At 43.7% G+C, this 18723-nt stretch overlaps 1 protein-coding gene across 36 annotated transcripts in view; it reads right to left on the bottom strand.

Moving 5' to 3' along the window:
* The window catches only part of obscnb (obscurin, cytoskeletal calmodulin and titin-interacting RhoGEF b), a 105852-nt gene that overhangs the window by 32134 nt on the left and 54995 nt on the right, over positions 1 to 18723 (bottom strand). For 22 of the 36 annotated variants that reach the window (XM_052463876.1, XM_052463878.1, XM_052463877.1 and 19 more), the window contains 11 exons: positions 16368 to 16634; positions 14219 to 14485; positions 13475 to 13741; positions 6985 to 7251; positions 6495 to 6761; positions 6079 to 6345; positions 5240 to 5509; positions 2999 to 3262; positions 2028 to 2306; positions 1272 to 1529; positions 708 to 974 (listed from right to left, as the gene is read on the bottom strand). In XM_052463876.1, the coding sequence (XP_052319836.1) occupies positions 708 to 974; positions 1272 to 1529; positions 2028 to 2306; positions 2999 to 3262; positions 5240 to 5509; positions 6079 to 6345; positions 6495 to 6761; positions 6985 to 7251; positions 13475 to 13741; positions 14219 to 14485; positions 16368 to 16634 (2940 nt within the window). The remainder of the gene's footprint in view (positions 1 to 707; positions 975 to 1271; positions 1530 to 2027; positions 2307 to 2998; positions 3263 to 5239; positions 5510 to 6078; positions 6346 to 6494; positions 6762 to 6984; positions 7252 to 13474; positions 13742 to 14218; positions 14486 to 16367; positions 16635 to 18723) is intronic. The other 14 variants (XM_052463884.1, XM_052463901.1, XM_052463883.1 and 11 more) reach the window with 10 other exon arrangements.

The raw sequence follows: 18723 nt of genomic DNA, 5'->3' as shown, positions 1-18723 counted from the left end.
CAACACTTCATATGCTGCATTTATATTTTTGTTCAGCGTATGTGCACCAGTCCTACTGTATTCCGATTACTGTAGATACGGTGTATCTGTAAACCACAACTGTTAGGTACCATTTGCCATTATTAGCTAAAAGTATAGCTACACAATTGAACTAAGGGTGTGAATATTTATTCCCAACACATTCCATGATACAATCTATAGTTTGTTCAGCTGATGTGACATAATACGCGAAAAATGCCAATGGGATTTATGCCACAAATGCTTAAATGTTAGCATGTGGAAACGGTGCCAGGGAAACTAAACCAAAGCATGGATTACTGTCATACCATGTCATACCATGCTTATAGGGTAAGGAAACCAACGTGTCACTTTGTAATTTGGTGAACTATCCCTTTAGATGCACTATTGTAAAGTGACTGTTCTACTGGATGTCATAAGGTGAATGCACCAATTTGTAAGTCGCTCTGGATAAGAGCGTCTGCTAAATGACTTAAATGTAAATGTATTCCATCAAGACTGGAAACTTCAAAATGACATCCTACAACTGATCATCTTTAACTTGCTGACGTGACATACAATACACTTGTTGAAACCACCACGACTATCTAAAACCGTTAGGAATGAATTCCTTCATCCTGGAGAAAAGAAAAGACCAGACCATACAGAAATGAACCCTCTCAGAGAGAGACGGTGTAGTGACATTATACCTTGCACTGCCACTAATGCCGTGGTGAGCTGGTCTCCAGCATCACAGGTGTAGTAGCCGTTGTCCTCTGGCTCCAGGTTGCGAATGTGGAGCTCCTGAACGCAGCCCTCCTGCCTCATCTCGTACTTCTTACCAGCCTGGAGGACTGCGCCTCCCTTCCTCCACTCCACGTGAGTGCCCGCCTTGGAGAGCTCACAGTGCAGAGTGATATCATCACCCTCCTGGGCTTCCTGGTTCTTCAGCTCCTTCTGAAAGAATGCCGGGGCACCTGGTGGAAGTAAGAGACATGACATATGCGTTGGACAGAGGACGTAAAGTAGTGTAGGTGACAGTGGCCGACGTGGACAGGGGAGTAAGATGGCTCTGTTAGTGTATGTTGATGGAAGACTGGGTGCATGGTAGTTTGTAGAGGGCAAAACAGTCAAGAAGAGTATTGTGGGGGAACTCATCCTGAGTTTATCTTGATCCAGAGCATTCACTGTGAGGATTGGGCTGGTAACTATTTTGTGGTATTAGATGCAGTGTAGAGGGTCCAGGCTTTTATAGTGCCGGCACCATTCTTTACCTTCCACAATCAAGGTGACGGTGCACTGTGCATCCCCGGTATCGCAGCAGTAAGTTCCAGAGTCCTCCATCTCCAGGTTGTGGATGCGCAGCTGTAGGAGAGCTCCATTCTTCCGCAGGTCGTACTTGAGTCCTGCATTGATGGCCACATCATTCCTGCTCCAGGTGACGGTGGCCGTGGGGTCGGAGACAGTGCAGGATAGGGTGACTGTCTCGCCCTCCAAGGCCACTGTATCGTGAGGCTTCTCAAGGATTAAGGCTGTAGATATGGGAAATCCCAAGCTAAGTACAGTGTAATGCACTTTGAGTGTCAAGAGTCATAGGACAAACTTGTATGGTTTTTATATGTGCAGTATTTAATGCGTCTCTTTTTCCACAGGTCTACAATCTCTTTTATGTACTTACAGTAGCATGCCAATGATAACCACAAAGACTATGTCCATTAGGCATGCATCACTTCACTGATAGTCAGCAAAGTGATATGTTAATATCAGCGACAAACGTCTTGTTGTCAACTTCATTTTATAGTATCTTTGAAGACAGATATGCTATAAAAAGAAAAGGATGACCAACACACGTCTAAAGAAAGGCTAGGATGGAATGGATGACGTCGCACAGCAGAGGAACAAAGAGTGTTCTAACGTGCCAAGACAAAGCTGTTTGATGGAAGACAGAGATGGAGAGATGGAGATGGAGAGATGGAGATGGGTGAGGACTAGGAGGCCATCTTCAACATCTCTGTTAACGTCTCTGTTACCTTTGGGCTTCTCTTCCACCAGTAGGCAAGCAACGGTCTTCTCCTCGCCCACCACAAACGCCACGTCCCCTGATTCATCGGGGGTGACCATCTGTAGTGTCAGCCGGTGTACCCGGCCCTGGCAGGCCATCTGGTTCAGGTCGTTGTTCTGGAGGAGGTTATCGCCCAGCCACCACTCTCCGTTGGTCACGCCCTCCTGGGACAACTCACACGCAAAGACAGCATCCTGCCCGGTGGTCACTGTGATGTCGTGCAGCTCCCGAGTGATGCGCACAGACTCTGGAGGTGAATGAATGTGATGACGGGGGAGTGAGATATCTAAAGGTTCCCAGGGTCAGGGTTTCCCAGGGGATTCATTAAGGTGAAACACTCAGGCATTAGAGCACCACCATTGGTTTCCTGATTTAAAAGTGAGATCTAAAGAGGATGGACAATTGCACTCCAGGAGACACCAGTTCATGGAGTTTGCTGAGGTTATTTATGTCTTCTCAACGTTTAGGATTCTTTCTCCATTAGAGTACAATATTACACAAAAACACATTTTCACTTCCTATGTGATGGCTATCGTGTAGGAAGGTAGATATAAATACAAAAAATGATCTCTGACAAAATACATAGTAAAGGTCTGAATATGACAACAAAACCAACACAAACTGTATACTGCAGTCCCCAACATGGCAAATAGATTGGGGTTCAAATGTAAAAACACATTGATTATGAAACCTATATTTCATGATCAACTACAATGTTATTGTTGCCCCTAAAAACTATGTGAAATAATAGATAACGTGCTTACTCACAGATTACCCTTAAAAAACGGGTCACAACAAGTTTGGCTACAACAATATCCAAGTAAAAGAACATTAAGAAGGACGTTCTTAGTATGTCGGCACACAGAATGAAAGCAGTGGATAATGTAGAGTGACAGCAAACCAGTAGCGACAGACATGAATACAGCCACGTCTCATTACCTTTGACTGTCAGGGTGGCTGTGCTCTGCTTATCCCCGGCATCGCAGGTGTACTCTCCAGCATCTTCAACCTTTAACTTGTGAACCATCAGGATGTAGGTAGAACCTGTGTGCTCCATGGAATACTTCTCCCCCTGGGTGAGGAGCACGGAGCCCCTTCTCCAGGTCACCTTGCCATCAGCACTGATCTCACAGGTCAGGGAAACACTGCCTCCCTCCACTGCTTCCTGGCTCTCCAGCTCCTTCTTGAACACCACAGGGGCCCCTGCCCGGGAAACAGCAAGATGGATACAGACCGCCACAAGGTTAGGATGGATGGAGACGTTAACCTGTTTCGGGAGTGGACACGGACAGGACGGACATTCAAGCACATCCAATATCTTGAAAGGAAACATTCAATACAACATTTAAAAGCATTTGCTAGAAAAATGTTTATCCACTATAGGTTTCAAATAGCATAGGTCTCAAAGGACAAAAACAGGGAGATTTCTTGTTTCTTGCTATTTTGTAATGTGAGTGAAATTAACAAGTGCCCTACCAATGGCATGCACTGCTATACCAATCGATGTCCACAACAAGATGACCATGAATTGAGAGATCCAGAATGGGTTGCTAGATCAAATCCCTGAGCTGACAAGGTAAAAATCTGTCGTTCTGCCCCTGAACAAGGCAGTTAACCCACTGTTCCGAGGCCGTCATTGTAAATAAGAATTTGTTCTTAACTGACTTGCCTAGTTAAATAAAGGTTAAATATAAAATGGTTAGGCCTATAGTAAAGGTGAGTGATTAGGAGACATACATGATATAACCCCTTACCTCAGACTTTAAAGTATAAGTGCCCTTTATTTTCATTTAATGGATATAAGCACCTCTTACCTCGGACAGTCAGGCTGTAAAATGAGTTTGGAATGGACTCCGGGTATCGAGGTAAAATGGTTAGGTCTAGTAAAGGTGAGTGATAAAGAGACTCATATTATACATATATTATATAACAGCTTACCTCAGACTATACAGTATATGTACCCTTTACCTTGGACGGTCAGGCTATGAAACGGATGTGGAATGAACAAAAGGGATCCAGGTATCGGGTACAATGGGAGAGGATAAGAGGGGATCAACAGACTTGTACCCCTTACCTCGTAAAGTCAGGTCATACAATGAATTCGGGAATGGCTCCAAGTATTGGGAAAGAATGGAAAAGGGTTTGTACTGATCAGCAGACTCATACTGTACACTAGTCTATATATATAGTATTATAACCCCTTACCTTAGACTATATACAGTTACCATTTACATAAGATGATATACAATTGAGGTCGGAGGTTTACATGCAATTACATTTAAACTAAGTTTTTCACAATTCCTGACAATTAATCCAAGTAATAATTCTCTGTCTTTGGTTAGTTAGGATCCCCACTTTATTTTAAGAATGTGAAATGTCAGAATAATAGTAGAGAGAATGATTTATTCCAGCTTTTATTTCTTTCATCCCATTCCCAGTGGGTCAGAAGTTTACATATACTAAATTAGTATTTGGTAGCATTGCTTTTAAATTGTTTAACTTGGGACAACGTTTTGGGTAGCCTTCCACAAGCTTCCTACAATATGTTGGGCGAATTTTGGCCCATTTCTCCTGACAGAGTTGGTGTAACTGAGTCAGGTTTGTAGGCCTCCTTGCTCACACACGCTTTGTCAGCCCACACATTTTCTGTAGGATTGAGGTCAGGGCTTTGTGATGGCCACTCCAATACCTTGACTTTGTTGACCTTAAGCCATTTTACTAACTTTGGAAGTTTTCTTGGGGTTATTGTCCATTTGGAAGACCCATTTGCGACCAAGCTTTAACTTCCTGACTGATGTCTTGAATATATCCACATAATTATCCTGCCTCATGATGCCATCTATTTTGTGAAGTACACCAGTCCCTCCAGCACCCCCACAACATGATGCTGCCACACCCAATTACTTAAAAATCATACAATGTGATTTTCTGATTTTTTTTTAGATTCCGTCTCTCACAGTTGAAGTGTACCTATGATAAAAATGACAGACCTCTACGTGCTTTGTAAGTAGGAAAACCTGCAAAATCGGCAGTGTATCAAATACTTGTTCTCCCCACTGTGTATATATATATATATATATATATATATATATATGTATATTTATATATGTATATATAAATATGCCTAATGTACCCCTTAACTTAAACAGGCAGGGTATAAAACGGATTTTGGCCCCTTACCTCGGACGGTCAGGCTTGCGGTGGAGGTATGGTGACCCACGGTGAAGGTGACTGTGCCCGAGTCGGCCTGCGTGACCCCCCTGAGGGTGAGGCTGTGCACCTTGCCCTGGGCACGGATCAGGTTCATTTCATTGTTCTGCAGAGGGACGTCCGCAAGCTTCCACTGGACCTCCTTGGCGTCATCGTGGGACAGATGGCACTCAAAGTGGACATCCTCCCCCTCGTGCACCGAACAGCTGTTCAAGACCTTCACTATGGTCACCTCCACCTCTGTTTGATAAAGCCAGTCATGTGTTGTTACTGGCTAGATGTGAAGCTTACTCTAAAAGGACAGATAATGTCTATATGGGTGTTAATGGTTAGGTGCCAACAGAAATAGGGCACCTTACCATGTACACTCAGTACAGTTACAGTACAGAGACAACGGTTAAGAGTACGGTTGTGGAAAAGACACAAGGTTGCACCTGTCAACACAGAAAACAGACGAAATGGAAGTGTGAGACAGTCCGTTGCCCTTAACAGTGGAATGGAATGGTGGAAAGGTTATGACGGTAGACGTGTAGAGGAAGATGCGTGAAGGATATGAAGGACATAGGAAGTTTTAAGTGACTGAAGAAAAGTATGATGATCACCAAGCATTAATTCAGTGCCCTTTAAGGCCTTTGGTCCTCTAAAGCCTAGCGTGACATTAGTCTTGTGGGAATCACTCAGGATGGAAAGTGGTTGGTAGGGATTGAGTGAATTAGAAGATAAGTGCCATGATTCAAGAGGTGTGTAAGAGAGAGAATGATTGAGAAGAATGGCAGAAGACAATATCAGACTTTTATCTTGTTCCCTACCCTGTACAGTGAGCACGGAGGAGGTCTTCTGGTAACCTGTGTCACAGATATACTCCCCAGAGTCAGCCCCTTGTAGGCTATAGATGATAAGCTTCACAATGGCCCCTTCCTGTTTCAGCTGATACTTGTTGTTAGACTCCAGGACCCTGTCGCCCCGGCTCCAGACAACGCTGGCCCCAGGCTTGGTGATCTCACAGCGGAGGATGGCGATCTCACCTGCGTCCCACTCTAGATTCTGTAGTCGAGTTTGGAAGTAAACGGGCAGGGCTAGGTAGGAACGGTAGAGGTTGGGAGAGGTGAGATAGTGAAACCTTTTGAGAGCACAATTATGCCCCCAAACCACAATTAATACACGAGGGAATTTTGTTTCACAACAGCACAACTGCTAAAACAAAATACTTTTTTTCTCAGCCTACCCTTCACAGAAAGGTGTGCTGTGGTTTTCCGGTCACCACTGTCACAGGTGTAGCTGCCTGAGTCTTCTGGGTCTAGGTTTTGGATGACTAGCCTAGCGCTGTGCCCTTCCTGAATGATGTTATACTTGGCACAGAGGCAAAGACCCACCTCCCCCTTCCTCCATTCCACAGGGACTCCAGGTTTAGAAAGCTCACAGTGCAGGGTAACACTGCCCCCCTCCTCAGCCTGTTGGCTCTGCAGCTCTTTCGTGAAAATGACTGGGAGAGCTGACAAATAAAAATCCCAAAAGATGAATTATAAGTCTACAGATCCAAAAAGCTTTAATGAAAAAATGGTAGGCATCATTCCAAGGTAACTGTTTTGTTACATAACTTTAACTTTGACTAACTGTTTACTGCATTTCTGTTAATACATGTGGAGCTCCAGTTAAAGTGTTGTGCTAGTGATGAATGGAGCAGCAGTGACAAGGTCTTCATCATCCTACTGTACCATTGACTTTCAGGCATGCTGAGCTCTCTGTGTCTCCAGTCCTGCACTGGTAGCTTCCTGTGTCTCCGGGTTTCAAATCACAGACTTGGAGGTCCACACGGCAATCTTTCTGCTTCATCTGGTACTTTTCTCCAGACTTCAGCACCTGTGTTCCCTTCCTCCATTCCACGGGGACTCCAGGTTTAGAGAGCTCACAGTGCAGGGTAACACTGCCCCCCTCTTCAGCCTCCTGACTCTGCAGATCTTGTTTGAATATGACTGGGAGAGCTGAGAAATGAAAGGGTTAAAAAAAAAGGTATCTGCAGACTGCATTCACTGTTACAATGCCTCAATAAGAGATATTGCTAAACCAATGGAACGATGTCTCTATGTATGGTGAACACTTTCAAGGACCATTTATATATGCACTCTCCTCTGCTTGGTGTCCGTCTGTCCAGACCAGCAGCTGTAAAAAAGGATTTGGTGTGTGACCTACCAACACCACCACCATCACCACCACCACCTTGAAAGTGTGTTTTTAACTATGGGTTTACACATAACCAAGATGATTTGTGCACAGCACGAAGAATCCTGGTCTCTGACTAAATTTGACATTTTGTATGCAGAATTCCATCGGAATATCATCATCAAGCTACAAAGAATCTACAACAAGTACACTCCTGCAAGGTCAACAATAGACAACAAAGCTAAATCTATCCTGTTGTCTAGTAATTTACCCCACTTTACCCCTACCTACAATATACCGTATGTACATAGTTACCTCAATTACCTCGTCGTCCTGCACTTCAACTCAGGACTGGTATTCCCTGTATATCGCCATCTTATTTTTTACTCGTTATTTACTGTGTATTTATTGACACTATTTCTGTTTTTATTTGTATCTTTGTTCAGCTCTGAGTTGTTGGAAAAGGAACCGTAAGTAAGCATTTCACTGTTAGTCTACTCATGTGGTTTATGTAGCATGTGACAAAAATATTTTATTTGAAAAGACAACAAAATAAAGACCTACTTCCTGCTTCCCATTTAAGGGCAAGAAAAAAATTGTAATACACCACAACTACAAGCTACTGAAAAAGAAAGCTTGTCCTTTCCTACCACCATTTTCTTTTCAGTCTCTGTTGTTTTGGGGTGCCAGGAACAACTGGTGTCTCCACAACTACAAACATGACAAATCAAATTTAATATCTATTCCTTATAACATAACTTTAAAATTGCGCACTTGAGCGAACCAGACGGAATCGAACAAAGCCCAATGTCCACGGATCTACACATCTTACCTATTCACATGGCAACCGTCAGTGTAGGCTCCTTTCTATCGACTATCATTTATTATCCAGTCAAAACAATACTTGTAGCAATGTGCCAAAATCAACAGAATATCTTTTCAATAAAGAGTGTACTTTGTTGACTGAAGGATGGAATGAATAGGAACTATTACAGATACAGTACGAGTTTAATAACTTTTGCATTTAAAAATGCACATGAGCAAACACGGCCCAAATTCAACAACTTCTGCCCGCTCATTATGAACAATGAACAATGCACTTGTTGACAGATACAAACTATAGGCTACAGCAGAAGAAGCCCTGTTGTTACCTCATATCCCAGCGATAATGCAGTGTATTGATCCTGGGAAGAAAACACAATTTGCCCAACTTGCCATTGGCTCAACCAATGGCTCAACTTAACCCCAAGGCAAACATGTTGACTATATTAGCCCACACAGCTACAAGGATCCACTTCCATGTTTGGTTTAAGACCTCATATTGATGACCCTGGGAATCGATAAAACATCGCTCAGAGACATATATTAAAAATATATATATATACATTTAAAAATATGAATATATCCTTTTGAGGTCGCTACATTACCCCTTTCCTTTGGGAGAGTGTGTCCCCACGCTTCTCTATACCCCTCACGTGTCCCTCACGTGTACACACCTATCCAATGGCCTCAGGGGTGCCATCCCACTTTGGACACCAATGTAGCGAATTCGGGGGGTAGAGCTGTCTTCTTTTCTACTGTCTCCTCCTTCTGGGGCTACAGTTTGGGGACAGCAGTAGCAGCAGGCTTCACAGTTATGGCAAAATACCAAAATGACTACCGGTATATGATTTAACTTCCTTATCTGTCTAGTAAGCAGAATGCTAAACAAAAAGCATGAGAACATGAACATAAATGTGTCATACAACAGTACTCAAAGAGAGAAACCAGTGACACAGACTACCAAAATATTGCCTACACTGCAAGTGAGGGACAAAGATTAAACCAAATAAGATTACTGGACACACGAACACGACTACAAGATTATGCAGAGACTCCAAAATGTGTCATACAATGGAAACCACATGTTTGACTCCATTCCATTGATTCCATTCCAGCCATTAGAATGAGCCCGTCCTCCTATTGCTCCCCCCACCAGCCTCCACTGTATGACGCAATATAAATTCCTGTTTATGCTGTCACATGATTCATTGCGTTATCTGCTTTTATAGCAAAACGTTTTTTTTAAACAAACACCCCCATTCAAATCGAGGGAAAATGAATCAGACCAAGAAAAAACATATTAGTATATGTCAAGTAAAGAAACCACTCACATGACATATACTAAGAGGATCGCAAGATGACGCACAGACCCCACAAATAGGCCACACCGTGCTAAAGCCACAAACGATGTCCGCTTGAACAGATAGGAACTGCTGCTCGTTGGCCTATCTGACAGACATTATCCACCAGATTCAAAAACACATAACATACAGAAACACCAGAATACAGTATTGATATTGCTGTGACATGCATGAGCTATGAGCTCAACGGACAAGAGACCCACGACATGATCAAAAATATGTGGACAGCTGCTCGTCGAACATCTCATTGCAAAATCATGGGCATTAATATGGAGTTGGTTCCCCCTTTGCTGCTATAACAGCCTCCACTCTTCTGGGAAGGCTTTACACCAGATGTTGGAACATTGCTGCGGGGACTTACTTCCATTCAGCCACAAGAGCATTAGTGAGGTCGGGCACCGATGTTGGGCGACTAGGCCTGGCTCGCAGTCGGCTTTCCAATTCGTCCCAAAGGCGTTCGATTGGGTTGATGTCAGGGCTCTGTGCAGGCCAGTCAAGTTCTTCCATACCGATCTCCACAATCCATTTTTGTATGCACCTCCCTTGTGCATGTGGTCATTGTCATGCTGAAACAGGAAAGGGCCTTCCCCAAACTGTTGCCACAAAGTTGGAAGCACAGAATTATCTAGAATGTCATTGCATGCTGTAGTGTTAAGATTTCCCTTCATTGGAACTAAGGGGCCTAGCCCGAACCATGAAAAAGAGACCTGCTCGGCTATGGAAACCCATTTCACGAAGCTCCCGACTAACAGTTCTGGTGCTGACATTGCTTCCAAAGGAAGTTTGGAACTATGAAGTGAGTGTTGATTAGCACTTGGGGGTCCCGTTCTGTGAGCTTGTGTGGCCTACTGTACCACTTTGCAGCTGAGTTGTTGTTGCTCCTAGATGTTTCCACTTCACAATAACAGCCCTTACAGCTCTAGAAGGGCAGAAATTTGATGAACTGACTTGTTGGAAAGGTGGCATCCTATGACTGTGCCACGTTGAAAGTCATTGAGCTCTTCAGTAAGGTCATTCTAATGCCAAGGTTTGTCTATGGAGATTGCATGGATGTGTGCTCGATTTTATACAGTTGTCCGAAACGGGTGTGGTTGAAATAGCCAAATCCACTAAGTTGAAGGTGTTTCCACATACTTTTGTATACATAGTGGAGCTTATATTTTTCTACCATAGGCTTCTACCATGGTCTTCTTCTCTACTGTCTCCTTCTGAGAGTCCGTTTTGGGCGTGGCAGGAGCAATAGGGCTGCAGGCTTAGAGACTATTACAAAACACCACAATAACTAAACATTCTTCAACAAGTAACCAGAAATATTTGTCTTTTCAACTGTCTCCTTCTGGGGTTCTGGTTTGGTGGCAGCAGGAACAGCAGGCTTCAAAGCTTCAAAATTCCTTTTTCAGCTCAACAAACAGTGGCACAAACAAACCACAATAAACTTGCAGCATAGTGACATATGCACTCACTGTAAAAGACGTTGAAGACTATCAACATCATCATCAGGACCAAGCAGCAAGACAAACTGCACATATGGCAAGTGAAAGCAGACAACCAAACCGTTCTCCATGTCCACTCCACTCCCGACCTTCTTCCAGTTTGGTATCCTGCTTTGGAGGCTCTTGTTTGGGGGAAACTTGGAGAGCTGGGGGCTTCACAGCTATGATAAAACATCCAACTTTGAACGGCAAAGCAAACCATATAACTGCAAGTCTACTAAGAATACAGCTGGCTTAACATTCACCCTTTAGGGCTATGATGGAGGAAAGCTTTTCGCAATATGATGGGATTCAAGTTGACCCATATATCATCCCATATCAATTGACCTTGAGGAAGAATACATAGAGATAACAGTGCTTGTACTCATCAAAGTCACTTGCTCATTAAATGAACGGCAAATAATGTCATCGGAGTTCAAATATGGAGCCCAACACAACTGTCGTTCAAATGCATCAAGGTGAGCGTCAGTATAGAGACAAAGTAGAATCTCAATTCAACGGATCAGACACAAGAGGTATGTGGCAGGGTCTACAGTCAATCACGGATTACAAAAAGAAAACCAGCACCGTCACGGACCAGGATGTCTTGCTCCCAGGCAGACTTTTTTGCCCGCTTTGAGGACAATACAGTGCCACTGACACTGCCCGCAACTAAAACATGCGGACTCTCCTTCACTGCAGCCGACGTGAGGAAAACATTTAAACGTGTCAACCCTCGCAAGGCTGCAGGCCCAGACGGCATCCCCAGCCGCACCCTCAGAGCCTGCGCAGACCAGCTGGCTGGTCTGTTTACGGACATATTCAATCAATCCCTATCCCAGTCTGTTGTTCCCACATGCTTCAAGAGGGCCACCATTGTTCCTGTTCCCAAGAAAGCTAAGGTAACTGAACTAAACGACTACCGCCCAGTAGCACTCACTTCCGTCATCATGAAGTGCTTTGAGAGACTAGTCAAGGACCATATCACCTCCACCCTACCTGACACCCTAGACCCACTCCAATTTGCTTACCGCCCAAATGGGTCCACAGACGATGCAATCTCAACCACACTGCACACTGCCCTAACCCATCTGGACAAGAGGAATACCTATGTGAGAATGCTGTTCATCGACTACAGCTCGACTACAGCTCGACTACAGCTCGGCATTTAACACCATAGATCATTGATAGATATGTGAAAAACACCTTGAGGATTGATTCTTAACAACGTTTGCCATGTTTCTGTCGATATTATGGAGTTAATTTGGAAAAAAGTTTGCGTTGTAATGACTTAATTTTCGGGTTTTTTCTTACCCAAACGTGATGAACAAAACGGAGCGATTTGTCCTACTCAAATAATATTTTGGGAAAAACTGAACATTTGCTATCTAACTGAGAGTCTCCTCATTTAAAACATTTGAAGTTCTTCAAAGGTAAATGATTTTATTTGAATGCTTTTCTTGTTTTTGTGAAAATGTTGCATGCTGAATGCCAGGCTTAAAGCTATGCTAGGCTATCAATACTCTTACACAAATGCTTGTTGAGCTATGGTTCAAAAGCATATTTTGAAAATCTGAGATGACAGTGTTGTTAACAAAAGGCTAAGCTTGAGAGCTAATATATTTATTTCATTTCATTTGCGATTTTCATGAATAGTTAACGTTGCGTTATGCTAATGAGCTTGAGGCTGTATTCACGATCCCGGATCCGGGATGGCTAGAATCAAGAGGTTAAACAATGCTACCTAATATAATGTTTACATACCCTACATTATTCATCTCATATGTATACGTATATACTGTACTCTATATCATCTACTGCATCCTTATGTAATAAATATATCACTAGCCACTTTAACTATGCCACTTTGTTTACATACTCATCTCATATGTATATACTGCACTCAATACCATCTACTGTATCTTGCCTATGCCACTCTGTACCATCACTCATTCATATATCTTTATGTACATATTCTTTATCCCCTTACACTTGTGTCTATAAGGTAGTAGTTTTGGAATTGTTAGCTAGATTACTTGTTGGTTATTACTGCATTGTCGGAACTAGAAGCACAAGCATTTCGCTACACTCGCACTAGCATCTGCTAACCATGTGTATGTGACAAATAACATTTGATTTGATTTGATTTGAGGTGATATGTCGCATTTTCCTGAATATTTGTCCATATTTTTGTAAGACGTTATTTACTTCACCATTTCAGAACACATATAAAATGATAGAAACAAACAGAAACAATTCATGAATTTGAAGACAACATTCAGTACAGTACAACAAAGGTTACACCTGTGAACATAAGAACATTTTTGTGATATTCAATTAAAACTTATGAAGTGACAAAGGCACTTCTGAATATATCAATTTTCTCTTACCCTTAATTTTGAGACTGGCTGTAGTCTTCTGGTCTCCACACACACAGCTGTAGTCTCCACTGTCCTCTGGTAGTACTTTGCTGATCAGGAGTTCACTCACAGATTCTTTCTGCTTCATCTGGTACTTTTCTCCAGACTTCAGCACCTGTGTTCCCTTCCTCCATTCCACAGGGACTCCAGGTTTAGAGAGCTCACAGTGCAGGGTAACATTGCCCCCCTCCTCAGCCTCCTGGCTCTCCAGTTTGTGTTTGAAGGTCACAAGTTGGGCTGTGGAACCGAACCATTAGGTAGTTAGTTTTGAATTAAACTATTTAAAAAATGAACAACTAAAATCACCGTAGCATAGTCAATGGAACACCCACAAAGGAGCAAGGGACAAAGCAACACAAATACAAACCTATTATAGAAACAACCAATCTGTAACACCACGACTCAAACCAATATAGACAAAACACACAGACAACACTGAAACAGACTACCCACAGACACAAAGACCCAGAGATACAAGCAAAAAGACAGGCATAACATTTCCTAAAACATGCCAAAGTCAACCAATAAATGAACATCATAATCAACAATTGCTGGACACCCATACGTAAAAAAACAAAAACATTTTGATTGACAATACACTGAACTTCCATTTGAAACATTGCATACACTAGTAACAGGGCATCGCAAGGATGAAAGCACAACAGGTTTGCATATACAGTATGATAAATAGTTAATAACATATCTTCGTCCTACCCTTAATCTTGAGACTGGCTGTAGTCTTCTGGTCTCCACACACACAGCTGTAGTCTCCACTGTCCTCTGGTACTACTTTGCTGATCAGGAGTTCACTCACAGATTCTTTCTGCTTCAGCTGGTACTTTTCTCCAGACTTCAGCACCTGTGTTCCCTTCATCCATTCCATAGGGACTCCAGGTTTAGAGAGCTCACAGTGCAGGGTAACACTGCCCCCCTCCTCAGCCTCCTGGCTCCCTAGCTTTTGTTTGAATGTAACAGGTTGAGCTGGGGATTCAAAATAAACCATATAAAATACATTGAAAAACAATATTCCTAAACAAAGATACGAGGCAATCAGACATGAGTGCATCCTCTAAAACCATGAGAATGGAACAGTTTAAAAAGCAGGTACTTGAATAATGAATCGAAACACAGAAACAGAGACAGAATGATCACTAACAAAGACGAACAACATGATCAGCACAATGAAGACACACAAGACTACAAAGACACAAAGATCAACTGAACAGAGACAGATAACACACAGAGACAGTTAAAGAATAATGGCTGGGAATACTTCTAAGCTTAAGCACAGAGTTTTCAGAACATGCAGAACTTGCTGCTGACACTGAATCATAAAATATACTAAATTAATCTCAGGGATAGCTCCCTTTTTTCAATTTTTGCCTAAATTACATACCCAAATCTAACTGCCTGTAGCTCAGGCCCTGAAGCAAGGATATGCATGATCTTGGTACCATTTGAAAGGAAATACTTTGAGGTTTGTGGAAATATGAATTGAATGTAGGAGAATAACACAATAGATCTGGTAGAAGAAAATACAAAGAAAAACCCAACCAGTCTTTTTCTACCACCATCTTTGAAATGCAAGAGAAAGGTCACAGTTCTAGCCATCACTCTGGTTGTAATTCCGATAGTGTCCACAAGATGGCAGCAGTGTATGTGAAAAGTTTCAGATGGATAACTTGAAGTATGAGGGAACTACAAGACTTTTTGTGTGAAGTCCCCAGGTACATTTGGGCAAATCATTAAGGAGACATTCGCATTCATATTACATTTCTCTGCAAGAAAATCATCAAATCTGTTTACTTAGACTTTGATTTATCTTGCCAAGTATTAGTAGCCATATTATAAGTTCAACATTTGCAAAACATCCAGTATTCATAACTCTGCATATCCTTATAATTTTTGTCCAAAATGAAAAGGCACGCTGTCGTATAAGGTTAGTAGCTACATTTTAGGACATATACATGGTTTCAGGATACTCCCATAAACCCCAAATCATTGGCTATCTATCGAGCTTTGTTTGACCCCATTTGGTGCTTATTTGACAAAGATACAGTCGTTCAAGTGATGACCGCCGGCGTCATCGGCGTGATGTGAAGGCATCGCCCTCTGACCAAATATGGTGTCCTATAGGATATACTACACCCCTAATGATATAGTGAAGTCTTGTTACCTTCTAGGATCTCTGAGGAATACATAAGAACATGATTTAACTCGTTGAAACAACGTTTAGGGTGAGATTTTCACAGATTCCTTTCTTTGCAAATTGAACGATTTGAAATACAAAATCAATCGTGTATGCTATATGGACCTTTTTAGGATATGAAAAAGGATTTTATCTAACAAAACAACACTTCATGTTATCTCTGGGACCCTTTGGAGGATAAATCAGAGCAAGATTTCAGAATGTAAGTACACATTTCACCTTCATAAGTGAATGTATCAAACCTATCGCGATGGAAAAAGTGTTTTGTTGTTAGGAGCTCTCCTCAAACAATAGCATGGCATTTTTTGCAGTAATAGCTACTGTAAAGTGGAAAGTGCAGTTATATTAACAAGAATGTAAGCTTTCAGCCATTATAAGACACTTATATGTACCAACATTTGTTGTTTCTCTAACATCTGCGATCTTGAAATAACGCGCTACACGATTTACAACTGTCCCTTTGAGGGGACGCCGATCCTTAAGCCATGATGACAACTACTCAACACAATCTAAGCCGTTATACAAAAAAACAACTTCTTGAAAATAATCTACTGATTCACACTTGAAACTTGATAATGGCAGTGAGAAAGACAGTACAGAACAACTTCAGCTGAACATACAGTAGCTATTCAATGACACCAATCTGCCTCCTACCCTTAATCTCGAGGCTGGCTGTAGTCTTCTGGTCTCCACACACACAGCTGTAGTCTCCACTGTCCTCTGGTAGTACTTTGCTGATCAGGAGTTCACTCACAGATTCTTTCTGCTTCATCTGGTACTTTTCTCCAGACTTCAGCACCTGTGTTCCCTTCCACCATTCCACAGGGACTCCAGGTTTAGAGAGCTCACAGTGCAGGGTAACACTGCCCCCCTCCTCAGCCTCCTGGCTCTCCAGTTTGTGTTTGAAGGTCACAAGTTGGGCTGTGGAACCGAACCATTAGGTGGTTAGTTTTGAATGAAAATATTTTTTTAAACGAACAACTAAAATCACCGTAGCATAGTCAATGGAACACCCACAAAGGAGCAAGGGACAAAGCAACACAAATACAAACCTATTATAGAAACAACCAATCTGTAACACCACGACTCAAACCAATATAGACAAAACACACAGACAACACTGAAACAGACTACCCACAGACACAAAGATACAACCCAGAGATACAAACTAAAAGAGAGACATGGTCACGCCCTGACCTTAAAGAGCCTTTTTATTTATATATTTGGTTAGGTCAGGGGGGGGTTTGGGTGGGCATTCAAGTTTTTCTATTTCTTTGTTGGTCGGGTATGGTTCGAAATCAGAGGCAGCTGTCTATCGTTGTCTCTGATTGGGGATCATACTTAGGCAGCCCTTTTTCCCACCTTTGATTGTGGGATCTTGTTTTTGCATAGTTGCTGTCTAGCCCTGCAGAATTTTACGTTCGGTTTTGTATTTTGTTGTTTTGTCGGAGTTCAGTATTAAAATTCATGAACATTTTCCACGCTGTGCTTTGGTCTCATTCATCTAACGACGAACATAACAGAAGGTCCCACCAAAAACTGACCAAGCAGCGTGGTCAGGAGGAGAGGACACGACAGAAACCCGAGAGGAAGCCCCCCCAAAAAATGTGTGGGTGGGGGGGCAGATGACGTGGGCGTCGGTGCTGAGGGGTGAGTCCGAGACCGAGTAGGAATTCTTGGACCGTTTGAGCGAGGAGTGGTTGGCAGTGGAGAGGGACGAAAGAGTTTGGAGGGGTTGGAGTCTGGAGCATAACAGTCGCTTTGAGGAGCGTGTGACCCTTCAGGCACCATGCTTTGCGGTTACACATACTGTGTCTTCGGTACGCATCCACAGCCCGGTGCGCTCTGGGCCAGCTCCCCGCATTTGCCGTGCTAGAGTGGGCATTCAGCCAGGATAGGTTGTGCCGGCTCAGCGCTCCTGGTCTCTAGAACGCCTCCTCGGTCCAGGATATACTGCGCCAGCTCTACTCACTTTGTCGCCAATGCACCTTCACAGCCCAGTGCGTCCTGTGCCAGCTCCCCTCACTTGCCGGGCTAAAGTGAGCCTCCAGCCAGGACAGGTTATGCCAGCTCTGCGCTCCAGACCTTCAGTGCTCCTCCACGGTCCAGTATATCCTGTGCCAGCTCCATGCACCTGGCCTCCAGTGCATGTCTCAAGCCTGGTACGTCCTGTGCCTGCTCCACGCACAAAGCCTCCAATGATGATCCATGGCACGAAGCTTCCAGTGATGATCCATGGCCCGAAGCCTCCAGTGATGATCCATGGCTCGAAGCCTCCAGTGATGATCCATGGCTCAAAGCCTCCAGTGATGATCCATGGCCCGAAGCCTCCAGCGGTGATCCATGGCCCGAAGCCTCCAGCGATGATCCATGGCCCGAAGCCTCCAGCGGTGATCCATGGCCCGAAGCCTCCAGCCGTGATCCATGGCCCGAAGCCTCCAGCGGTGATCCATGGCCCGGAGCCTCCAGTTATGATCCATGGCCCGGAGCCTCCAGTGATGATCCATGGCCCGGAGCCTCCAGTGATGATCCATCGCCCGGAGCCTCCAGGGATGATCCATGACCCGGAGCCTCCAGTTATGATCCATGGCCCGGAGCCTCCAGTGATGATCCATGACCGGAGCCTCCAGTTATGATCCATGGCCCGGAGCCTCCAGTGATGATCCATGGCCCGGAGCCTCCAGTGATGATCCATGGCCCGGAGCCTCCAGTGATGATCCATGGCCCGGAGCCTCCAGGGATGATCCATGGCACAAAGCCTCCAGTGATGATCCATGGAGAGGAGCCTGTAGTGATAATCCTTGGCAAGAAGCCTCCAGCGACGGTCTCCAGTCCGGAGCCTCCAGCGACGGTCCACAGTATATATGCCATTTAGCTCCAGTCCGGAGCTCATGACAACGATACAACGATACAACGATACACGGTCCAGAGTCCACAACGATCCACGGTTCGGTTCCTCCGGCGACGATCCACGGTCCGGTTCCACGGAAGCGGAGGGATCAGCGAGCAG

The sequence above is a fragment of the Oncorhynchus keta genome, chromosome 15 (genome assembly GCF_023373465.1).
Source record: "Oncorhynchus keta strain PuntledgeMale-10-30-2019 chromosome 15, Oket_V2, whole genome shotgun sequence".
Classification (NCBI taxonomy): Eukaryota; Metazoa; Chordata; class Actinopteri; order Salmoniformes; family Salmonidae; genus Oncorhynchus; species Oncorhynchus keta.
The sequence above is the reverse complement of the archived record's forward strand: the minus strand, read 5'-3'. Positions and strand labels throughout refer to the sequence as shown.